Below are 12,646 nucleotides of genomic sequence, written 5' to 3'. Positions count from 1 at the left end.
CTTGAGCAAGGCAGTTGTTCTGGGGAGATATAAAATAAATACATGAATAAAAAGGGATTTGAGATGCATCTTATTTTTGTTAGAGTGAATTACATGTGAATAATACAATGTTGGGCAAGCTACTTGGGAATTGTAGTGAGCAAAACTATCAGTTACTCTGCCATGAATAAAACTTCACTACACAAAACTACCACCTCAGTCAAATGTAGCAAGCTTAGTAACACAAACACAGCAGTAGGCTAGTTCACTACATAGGAAGCTTCTTTAAATTGTGCTAATTTCACATGACAAAAGTGTAGCTTGTTTGGCCAAGCTACTTCATATAAAGAAGTTAAGCTATTGAAAAGTTACTTTATTCAGGAAATAGTGAAGCTACCACCAACACACTTATTACTAGCTAAGCTACAAGTAGCAACTGCCTGATAATAGGCTACAGTCTGTGCCACTTGTTTAAAATTCGCCGGCCAATGTTATATTAGTAATATTTGATTCATTTCTACAATAGCATTCTTGTGTCAGTTGTAATGTAAGTCAGTGTTATGGAATATGACTCATCAAGTCTCAGTTCATAGCTGGGTGAACACCTGAACACCTAGCAAGTAGCCTAGCTAGCTGGCTACGATTTACATACAATAACAAAGATCCTTGCTCCTTTTCAACTCTCTGGTAATATTGCATTCACAAAATACAACCAATAGTATTGTAGCGTCGGTGGATGTACATGTCTAACGTTGAATGAATGTCTCCCAGAATGCAGTGCGAGTGAATGCTATAAAGTGTAATGTCGGTTATAATAGTTGTAGTTACGTTTACCATGTTGTGTATTTGTTAGCGTGTTAGTCTCTTTGGTTGTACCTCATGTGTTTATCCTCGTGTTGATGTGTGTGGTAAACCCTTATTGTGTGTTGCATGTGCGGCTGAGACTACCCCTGTGTTGCCCTATCCTAGTATGTCTGATTGTGTCTGAGTCTTCTTGTTCCAATAAATGGCCGTCCTGGCCAAAGCTGAATCTTGTCTGAGGGTGAGATCGCTACAGTATGATAATGTTAAATCTTAGTAAAGTTTCTTCCAGTAGCAGCAACTGGAATCCATGCATTTCCACTGAATTATTTTTGGAATCTGATCCCTTATCATACCTGTTCATTCTTACTCATTGCTTGACTTACCGTGACTAAATTCAAGATGGCTGCAAACGCTAAACTTCGTGAAGATACTGTCTGTATAAATCGTCTTGTAAGTAAACTACCAGTGCTTTTTCAAAGTTCTCAATGTCTCGTTTTAAATGTCATGGCCCTCAGAAGTCTACCAATGAAGTGTGGAGATACATTGAGCCTCTTAAATGGGTGTAAAACAGTGATTTATTTGCATGGCTAGCCCGATGCCGAAGCACCACTATTGAAAAAGCTGTTGGTAGCATCGGCTAACTAGCGCCAGATTTTGGAGTGCATGGGACAAGCCGAGATGGGCTATGAGACATACGTTCACACTCGGTATCATGTTTCAATACACTTTAGGTCAATATCACACCGGAATTCTCCTTTAAGCTATGAATATAAACAGAGAGGGAACGAGAAAGGAACCACCCAAGAGATACATAAGCTACATGGTGTGGTTAAAAAATATTTGAATTCGAAAAGCCTTGGCCTACATGTTATAATGATTTAAAATGTAATCCCTTAGATGTATCAGTAATTGTATTCTGAATAGGCCTACCACCCATTTAAATGGTAACTGTATTTAAATACAGTTTATATTTTGTATTTTACAGTTTTTCCGAGTCACTTTGGTGCATTTCTCGAATCATCAACATTTGCACAACAGTTAGTGCATTTCTCAAAACAATCAGAGCAAACTGCACTACAGTGGGTTGATTGCAAGACAGTGGATATGTTTCAAAGTATTTCTGACATTGTGGCCATATAAAGAAAACACAGGCTTTGACAGCATTGTGCAAATGAAAAAATTACCAATACATGTCTTGGTCGGAGCTGTGCACTGTTCTCGAGACCCCACACATGCCGCAGAAATTACACTATTCTCGTCATGCACTCACCAGTGCCGTGTGCATGGGAGGCAGCCGTAGGAGTATGTCCGTTCCTTGAGAGCCCACTAGGTCTCCTGTATGGAGACTGTAGCCTAAGCACAGAGTTGCTGCTTTTAGGATCACTGCTGCTTTTAATGAGTTATATGTGGGAGGGTAGTGAAGGTTCAGTTTTAAGTGTGTTTTTGGGATAAAATGTGGCATGTGTATACTCTATCAAGGATCAGCAGTTTTGACAGTTTTGACTTGTCTGTAAACAAGTTAATTTCTTTTGTTTGAAGAGCAGCTGCTTCAGATTGCCAAGACAATGTATCCCTTTGTTTATTGTAATAAGTAATTGGAATGCCTCTTGGTGCTGAACTTTAATTCTCTTTTCTTTCTTCACACAAACAATGACAATTTCACTAAACACATTTGTCTATCAGTGGTTAAATTAATCAGTTTCAGTAGTTACATCGTACACAGTAATCAACTAATAATTACATATTTTTTGCCCTCCTCTCCTCTCAACTCTCCCCTCCTCTCCTCTCTGCTCCAGACTGGGCGACGGGTCCCCACTGTGAGGTGTGTCGGCCGGGCAGCTTCGGCTCGGCGCTGGCAAGTGGCGGAGGCTGCGTGTCGTGCCAGTGTAACGGCCACAACCAGACAGGCCAGTGCTACTGCAACCACTACACCCAGGGCCCGCACTGCGACACCTGCCTGCCCGGCTACTACGGGGACCCCAGGTAAGTCAGGGTTGTGGCAGAGATTCGTTTGTTTATCCTGAAATATTTTTTATTCCTATAATAATCATCAGCAAATTGTTTCCCTCTAAGCTTTAAATAGTTTTGTCTATTAGTCATTGACTAGTTCACAAATATGAAATCAGCTAGTATTCATGTCATTGCCAGGACAGTAGCGACATTTATTGTGAGGAGAGTTCTTTCTCTGCTGTGACACTTCCTGCCATTCTCAATCATTTCCTCCTATTGTTTGCTTCCTCCTCTCTCTCTCTCTCTCTCTCTCTCTCTTTCCCCATCTCTTGTTTTTACTCTCTCTCCCTCCTTCCCTCGTTCAGGAACAATGGCACATGTTTCCGTCAGTGCAAGCCAGGGCTTTTCCGTGGAGCTCTGAGCTGCAGTTTCTTACTACAATTTGAGACAACTGATTTTTCACAACTTCATCAGATGATTTGCAATGACTTGCTGCTCTTAAATTCATATCACTGCAATGCATCTCTGTTGCTCTGATCAGGATTTCCACGGGATCATAAAAAGTCTTACATTTAATATTTAACATAATATAATAATATTTAAAATACAAATGGTACGCCTTAAAAGGTAAAAAAAAACTGAATTTCCCTACAAGGTCATAAATTACATTTAGTCACGTCTTAAATGTATACGCTGCACCATTCATTTGTTCCGCTTGTTGTGGTTCTATCTGAGTGTTACTACAGTGTTCCAGAACTACAAGGCAGTGCATCAAACAGCCTTGATGGAAGAGTTTAATCGCCGGACTTTCACAGAAACCCGCTGGACTCACAGAAACTCATTTTAATGACTGAAGTTACAGTATTTTTTGTAGTTTGTGTAGTAGGTCATACATTTAAATCATAATAGTCATGAAAAAAGGTCTTAAAAAGTCTGACAGAACCCTGCAGAAACCCTGTCTGATGTTCTGCAACAGTTTTGTCTTATGGTGAATCTCTGGCGTGAATTGGCCTGAACATGAAAAGATACACTTCAGAAGAATCCGAGAGCACCTCTTGTGTGTGTGAGATGTTTACAGGCACAGAGCGAGGCAGGGGTGTGTGTGTGTGTGTGTGTGTGTGTGTGTGTGTGTGTGTGTGTGTGTGTGTGTGTGTGTGTGTGTGTGTGTGAGATCCATACTGAGCCTCCCACTGGGTCTGTATCTCTCTCTCTCTCTCCCACCCCAGCCTGCCCTGCAGTGTAAGTGGTGCACCAACTGCCCTGAGGGCGCGTGCATGAGCAGCACCGTGAGCTGCACATCGGAGCACGACTGCAAGATCAACCAGCGTGAGGTCTTTCTGTCCAGCAACTGCGCCGAGACCAGCTGCGAGGCCTCCGACTGCCCCAAGTGCACCTCCTCTGGGAAATGCATGTGGACGCGTCAGTTCAAACGAGTGCCTGGCCTCCCACGGGGCCGACGGGGGCTGGCAGCACTGCATCTGGAGCATGGCACTGCAGCAGCCAGCACAGTCACAAACAGGGCGGGGCGTCTGTGTGTGTGCCTGACTGTGCTCAGGATCATGTTGTCTTGTGGTACCCCACTCACCCTCTGCTCTATGAGGGTACATTTGGTGCAAAACTCCTAAGCACTTGCTGTCTAAATCTTGAATCCGCCCTCTAGCTCTACAGATACAAATAAAAGTTACGGGTACGAATCAGTTTTGCACCATTTATCTCAGACAACATCTGACTCCTGACCAAAAAATACCAGAAAGGGAACGACCTAGAACAAATTAAGTGGTGGGTCGAGCACTTCTCACACCTACACTGCACTGTACTGAACTAACCATCTCCGGCAGTAAGAGCAAACATGCACCCTGCAGAAGTCCCCCTGTCAGTTGACCAAAGCAGAGATTTAAAAAGCCATCATGCTCTCCAAGTACAATAAGGCACCAGGTCCAGATAATATACCGGCAGAAGCTCTTAAGCAGAAGCTCCCGCCTGATGAAGAGCCAAATCTATCCCTATTTGCCTAAACAGTAATGACTTCATGAACTTTTTCAATGACAAAATTGAAACAATTAGAGATAAGATTAATAACCAATCAGTCTCACCAAATATTCATACTCCATTGCTGAACGCTAGCGAAAACATAATTGAATCACAGATGAGACGAACAACGTTGAATTCATTTACACCTATACCACATATTAGACCTCTTCCACAATTTCTTCATCAAAATCTACAACTAGTCTACTATTCTTACCCATCTTCTGAAGACTGCTCTCCCTTTCTTGGATAATGCTTTGCTCCAGATTATAAATAACTCACTGCTATCAGAGCATGTACCACAGTCGTTCAAGTTATCTGTTATTAAGCCATCCCTTAAAAAACCTACCCTTGACCCTAACAACCTGGCCAACTATAGACCTATATCTAATCTCCCTTTTTTGTCAAAAATACTAGAAAAAATAGTGTCGAAACAAATTGGTACCTTCTTGCATATGAATAAAATCCAAGAATTATATCAGTCTGGTTTCAGAGCTCACCACAGTACTGAATCAGCCTTAGTTAAAGTTTTTAATGACCTCCTCATCGCTGCTGATAATGGACATGGACCTCAGTGCTGCCTTTGACACTATAGACCACAACATACTACTCCACAGGCTTGAACATTGCATTGAAGACTCAGCACTCGCTTGGTTTAGATCATATCTTTCTAACCGCAGACAATTTGTACAGGTTCACAATAAACCGTCTACCCAGACTATGGTAAAATATGAGGTGCCTCAAGGCTCAGTACTAGGGCCCCTGTTATTTTCTCTCTATATGCTTCCTCTAGGCTCAGAAATTAGGAAACATGGCATTAAATTTCATTCTTATGCAGACGATACACAACTATACCTTTCCATAAAACCTGACGAATTAACTCCGTTAGCCAAACTTGACACATGTATAAGAGACATAAAGACATGGATGACAAATAATTTCCTGCTTTTGAACTCCGATAAAACAGAAGTCATGGTTTTAGGTCCTACATTTAAAAAGATGAGGGATATCCTATCCTTATCACAGGCTACATTTACTGATCTTCGACTATCCTCATCCACAAGTGTTAAAAATCTAGGAGTTACAATTGACCAAGACCTATAACTAAGTAATCACATAAAACAGATTACCAAAACTTCATTTTATCATTTAAGGAACATTTCAAAGATAAGGAAGTCTTTATCCTTACCAGACGCTGAGAAATTAATCCATGCTTTTGTCCCCTCAAGGATACGTAATCATCCCACCTCTTGCTTTTAACACCATGTCTTATTCTCTACACCTGACTATCATATGCATTTGTTATGTATACAGACCTTACTGTCCTGTATTGACCGTAGGCAGATGGGTCCTTGAGTCGTGGATCTGCTCGAGGTTTCTTCCAATTCTAGGGAGTTTTTCCTCGCCCCTGTTCCCCTGTTACCCATGGGCCTCTCTCTTTCTTTTCTTTTCTTCCTTTCTTTCCTTTTTCTCTAATTGCCTACATTCTGTAAAGCGCCATGATACATGTGTAATGTTTTGGCGCTCTATAAGCACAATTAAATTGAATTGAAATTAAAGCAGATGTTGAAACATCCTCGCAAATGCTATATGACCTGTTTGGTAGGATCTGGATGAAGAAGACCCATCTGGGGAATGGAAGGAAGGCCATCTGGTAAAAATACCCAAGAACCTAAGCCTCTGCGACAACTACAGGGGTATAATGCTTCTATCCGTACCAGGCAAAATCCTTAACCGGGTAATCTTGCAACGCCTGAAGGCAGCAGTGGGCGCAGAGCTTACGCAGAGACAACCAGGCTGGATTCAGGCAAACTGATCATGTGCCGACCAGATAGCAACCCTGCTAATCATCCTTGAACAGTCACAAAAGTTTAAGTCACCACTATACACAGTATTTCTGGACTTCGAGAAAGCATTCGACAGTCTGGATAGGGAAGTGCTCTGGCAACTGATGAGACACTACGGCATACCAGAGAAGTTCATCACCATCATCAAGAATACCTATTCAGGAATGCAATGTAATCATACATGAAAGCCAGCTGACAGAGGCATTTCACATCACAACAGGAGTTAGGCAAGGCTGCTTACTTTGCCCATTACTATTCCTCTTAATGGTCGACTAGATCATGCGGCAAGCCACTGACAATAGGCACAATGGGATCCAGTGGACCCTGTTTACACAACTGGACAACCTAGACTTTGCAGATGATATTGCATTACTGTCCCAAACCCACTCACAAATGCAAGAGAAATTGAGAGAGGTAGAACAGAATTCAGCTGAGACAGGTCTCCACATTAGCACACAGTAGCATCTGTCCACATTAGCATAGAGTAGACCAAAGTGCTCAAGGCCGATACAAAGACGCTGGCCAGCTTGATGGTTAACCACCAACCACTAGAGGACGTCAGCTCCTTCATTTACCTGGAAATGGTGATGGCAGATCAGAAGGAGATGTAAAGAGGAGAATAGGCAAGCCAAGAGGTGCATTTGGCCTGGTGGGGGCCATGAGGAGAGCACGCAACATCACACTCAAGACCAAAATACGGCTATTCAACTCAAGCATAAAATACGGCTAATACGGCTATTCAACTCAAGCATAAAAACCATACTCCTCTACTGATCTGAGACGTGGAAAACAACAAAGAACCTCCTGAACAAGCTACAAGCCTTCACCAACCACTGCCTCAGACGTATTCTTAACACCAGCTGGCCTGATAACATAAAGACCGAAGAGCTGTGGAGAAGTGCAAAGCAGCCTGCGATAGAAGTGGAAATAAAGAAACAAAAATGGGGATGGATTGGGCACACATTGCGGAAACCAAAGAATTCCATTACACACCAAGCCCTTCAGTGGAACCCACAGTGCAAACGTGGGAGAGGGAGAGAAACACCTGAGAGAGCTGGCTGACTACAGAAGGCAAGATCTGGAGAGGCTGGCACAGAACAGGACGTGGAGAAATATTGTCAGTGGCCTATGCTCCTTCTTGGAGTAACAGGCCTAAATTAGTAAGTAATCTAATCTAACATATAACTCCATAGCTAAATATTGGCTAAAACAGTTGTCTTTGCTGTTGCCTTCCTGCTTGATTAAAGCCAGAAAAAAACAGTTAGGAGGTTTTTAATATTTAGTTTTTTGATCTTCATCATAGTTTTTGCCTCTCCTTCCCTCCCTCTCTCTCTCTCCCTCCCTCTCTCCCTCTCTCTGCTAGTGTATGAGTCCTAGAACAGAGCTCCGCTCTAGAATCTTTGATTTTTGAGTTGAGTTTACCAGCCTCTTTTTTTACCACTATATCCCTGGATGCAACAACATTTAAAATGTGTTCAAATGTCATCATGCTAAGGTATTGTCCCCTCTACTTTTTCTTCTTAATGGCAGGATTCTTTTTTATTTGCAAGTGTTTCAAGTGTTTCATTTGTGTTGGTTCATGGGTTTTTTTTTTTATAAAGAGAGCATCCTAATTTGCAAGGGAGATTAGACAACAAGACAGCAAGTTGTATGAAATCATCTTATATCTTGGTTGGATTTCTAAACAAGTGAGGGGGTTGAACAAGTCATAAAAATGATTTATCTAAGAAGTCTTTCTGTTACAATATTTTTTTCTGTTGCCATTGTATTTGTAGACTAGTTCATTGGAAACTTTTTTCCCATTTGTGTAAGCTATAAGCCTACATTGGAAACCTTTTCCATAGTCTTAGGCTAATACTATGCAGAAATTCCTGACAATGATGAGTCTTAGGCTATCACCAGAAAATCATTCAACACCATTGCCTTGGTTCTTGAAATTTTGCACAGACCGAGTCTTACACAATTTCAGCAAATCAATACATTATTTCAGGAGCGTGTGCATTGGGTATAATTTGATTGTGTTTTGTTTTGAACTCAATTGTGAAGAATTGCCGATATTGTATTAGGGCCTACACTAGGCCTAGTGGGTTTTCAACGTTGACCTTACAGTACTGTTTTGGGGCAGTAGAGGGCACAGTTTTCTCGGATTTGACCGGGGCTTTTGATAACGGGTAACTAACAAAACATTGTGGTGACAACCAGCGCGCACTAACAAGGCATCTGAGCGTATTGTTGCGATGCGCATCGTCTGCTATGATAAAGAATCGGCGTGTCTGAGACGGCGAAAATAGCATGACACATGTCAAATGAAGCTGGGTGCATTTATAATAGTCTGAAATATGGAAATGCGTGCTTTATTCTGAATGCATCCGGGGGTGCGCTGAGCAGCCCACCCAGGTACCATTCCCAACACAGGCCAGGCCAACCCTTGGAGTAGGGCAGGCAGCCTAGTGGGCAGCTTGCTAGCTGAGCCCAGCAGCAGTACTGCTATCCGTGGAGATTCATTCAGGCAAGGTATTCTTGCTGTAACTACGCAAAAGAAGAACCGGGCGGATATTGTAATTTACTCTGGATTATACATTGTTTTTCCATGATGTAATTAATTTATCCGACAGTAGTAGGACACGGAGGCCATGGGGCTAGAAACATTGGATTTGGTGAGTAACGTTAAAATCATAACGTCAACAATAGTATTGGGAACAGCTGGTCGTCGTTAGCTAGCTAACCAGCTAGCAGCTATATCTGTGAAAGACGTTTCATGTTTATTGTTACTGCCATATTTTTGCAGCTACAATTGTGTGTGTTCTGTGTGCAATTTGGTGTGTTATCGTTTAACTGGTATACATTTAACAGGTTGATTATATGGTTTTAAAGGGGCAATTTATAATTATAGCAAGCTAACTAGCTAAATTCGTATGCTATCGCTAGATTTGCTATAACATTTCATGTTGGTTACTGCAGCTTGCTAGCAAAACAGCTGGTTAGAAAGCTAAAATGCTAATGCAAGCTAGCGGTTTAAAGAGACAGTGGTTGCCGACTAACGTTAACGAGGACTAACGTGAAGGACTTACAGTACATTTTAAAAAAGTGGTAGATAGCTTCCAGCCAGCGACGGTTTATAATGTTTTCCAAAGTGTAGTGTAGTCTGTAATAATATGCAGCCAATCATTATTTTAGGAGTTAGCAGGCTGTAACTCGAAACGAACTTACTATTGATATTATGTTTAAGTTAGCCTGATATAGTAGTATTGTCAGATTGCTTGCTGGGAAGCTAACAGTAACATTCAAGTTAGTCCTTGAATGTTCAATAACGCTATTCCATTAATGTTTTCTTCTGGGGTTGTTGAATGATTGTACAAACTGTCTTAATCATAGGCCTAAGCAATCTATATTCAAGACCACCATTTTATCTGGCTTTCCATGTAGATTATATCTATATTTGAAAGCTAGCTCACTCTGTTAAAAACACCATGCACACCCCATAACGTTAGGTATCAACTACAAGTGCATCTGCCCACTGATCGACGTGCTGGTGTATTATTAGTCTAGACCACCTGCCTATTGCCCAAATGCTATTGCTGAAGATAATGATGTTGATGAAACCAGTTCTCTAAAATGAAGCATTACACTGTTTTCTTTCTGGAAACGTGCCGATTTGAACACTTCCTGTTCTCAGAAGTCCAGTTGCAACCAAACCTTTGGTCTGTATTCACACACCATAATGCTCTAATTTCCTTTTGCCCCTGAAGGTTGCCAGCCTGTAAGCCAACTTCCTCTGGCATCTCATCCACTTCACCCACCTCAACTACATTTCCCCTACGTCTCTCTCCTGTCCCGGGCGGAGGAGAGGATGGCGGTCCTTCTCCTAGCCCTTTTGTGGATGGGGCAGCTCAGCTGGGTTCCCGGCTGCCTGGCAGGTGACTGTAAGGGCCACCGGCTGGTGCTGAGGGGTCCACCAGGATATGTTTCAGACGGACCAGGGAACTACTCTGTGAATGGGAACTGTGAATGGCTAATCAAAGGTGAGTTAAAGTGTTTGAATTTAATTTTGCGCTGTGGTGGGTCTGATAAGGAATTGTTCCAAAGATGTGAAATCAGTTATTTAGTAGATGCCAGAGTGAAACTGACCTCAGAGATGTGAGATGGATGTGAGAGAGAACACTTTGAGTGTTGATACTTTGATAAGTCCCAGGGATGTGGGAAAAAAGCCTTGTTTATGTGATATGAGAAGGGTTTGGGGTAGGGCTGCAAGATAGACAGATGCAATAGGATTTTTGAATGTGAATTAATTAATTGATTTAGTTCAATATTCCAAATGTCTCTTTAATTTGTGCACTAAGCAAACCCACTAACAAGAAGTGACACAGTCAAGGAGGATGACATGAATATAAATGTCATAAAAGTGACAAAATTAACTGTGCATAATGATTTATAGCTTTTGCGGAATTGCGTTTTTTCATATTGCGATAATTTTGCAGCCCTAGTTTGGGGGATGTGAATTAGCTAAAGGTTTAAAATTCGGAACCGCTCCTGCAGGAGTTTTTGTTATGTTATAAAAGTGGGATGGGACCTGTTTGAGCAAGTGAAGGATATGAAAGGAATGATCGAGGTGAAGCATCTCTGATGTAATCTTCTGGAGTCATGGGGGAAGTCTGTGATGTTTGATAATGATAATATAAACTGTGTATGACCTGATAGATGATCACACTTTAAATCTAACCATCAGAAAGTGCTGTGTGAGGTGTGCTGTGTGCACCAGAAACACCACAGACCAAGTAGGGATGCACTGATTGTTTACTTCCTTATTGTTGTTAATTATACTCTTTAGTGGCAGGGAAGCAAACATATTTATCACATTTTCAAGTCTTTCAGCCCTTCATAGCACTATCTTTAAATGTTTCAGTCTGCACAAAAGATACTAGCATCTAGAAATTATGCAACATAACAGATAAACATCAGGCACTGCCATTGGTAATTACCACAACACTGTCACACATGCTGGCTCAAGCATGTGAAACATAAAGGGAGGTCCACGCAAGAGTAACAATAAAGTATATTTATTAAATAATTATAGAGAAGTCAGTATGTGGAAGCTACAAACTAAAATGTAGTGCATAGTGTCTAGGGGTATGAGTACAAGTGTTCGACAGCATAACATAACATAAGCACTATAACGACGGCCGAGAGGAGAGGGAGCCCGTCTGCATCCTGAGAGCGGGCCGTTTTAACGTCTGGCTCATTAGGACCAATCGACAGCACACCTGTGCACACCTGCACGGCTACAGCCCCCTGCTGGAAGATGGGAATATTTACAGAACAGGGGCGGGGTTTGGTGCAGCTCTGACAGGGTCCTGACAACACACATTACACAGCACTTTACGGGGAAATGGAAGCCTCACTAACCACCACCCATGTGCAGCACTCGCTTGGGTGATGCACAGCAGCCATTATGCACCAGAATGCTCACCACACCTCAGCATGAGGGAATGAATGAATCAGACAATTGCACTGGGGGATGATTAGGGGGCCAGATTGAATAGCCTAGTAGTCAAGAAAAGAAAAGTCGACTTGACTATGACCACAGTGAATCGGGACCTCATCTGAAGGACGGCAGTCCACTTCTTCCAGTAGCAACTTTGTTTTCCATGGCGGTCTCCCACCCAAGTACAACTGACCAAGGCCTCACTTGGTTAGCTTAAGTAGCATGATATTGGTCTGGCTGAATATGACTAAATGTCATATTGTTGGCAGATATAGGCCAATACCAGTTAATGAAGAAAATACCGCCCAATGCTGATAATTAAACTGGTATATCAGTGCATCCCTAAGTCCAAGTGAAGTCAGTTTGTGAAGGCCTGCTTCCATATAAATGGCTAAGTTGCCGAAACATTGCAGCCTAAATCTCTTCAAGTGTCACCTATCTATAAAGCAAGAAGTGACTGTGTGTGTGTCTGTGTACGTCCTAATGTCTGTGGCACGCATATCTCGCTGACCGTTTATCAGACTGACCTAAGATTTCGTATGTGGCTCATGCGTGG

General features: G+C 42.0%; 1 protein-coding gene across 1 annotated transcript in view; it reads left to right on the top strand.

The window, feature by feature from the left end:
• The first annotated feature begins 7,775 nt into the window (after positions 1 to 7,775).
• The window catches only part of megf8 (multiple EGF-like-domains 8), a 47,246-nt gene continuing 42,375 nt past the window's right edge, over positions 7,776 to 12,646 (top strand). The window contains 2 exon segments of the mRNA XM_042106286.1: positions 7,776 to 9,265; positions 10,358 to 10,630. Of these exon segments, the coding sequence (XP_041962220.1) occupies positions 10,459 to 10,630 (172 nt within the window). The 5' untranslated portion in view covers positions 7,776 to 9,265; positions 10,358 to 10,458.

This window comes from Alosa sapidissima, chromosome 10, assembly GCF_018492685.1.
Source record: "Alosa sapidissima isolate fAloSap1 chromosome 10, fAloSap1.pri, whole genome shotgun sequence".
In the NCBI taxonomy this organism is placed as follows: Eukaryota; Metazoa; Chordata; class Actinopteri; order Clupeiformes; family Clupeidae; genus Alosa; species Alosa sapidissima.
The sequence above is the reverse complement of the archived record's forward strand: the minus strand, read 5'-3'. Positions and strand labels throughout refer to the sequence as shown.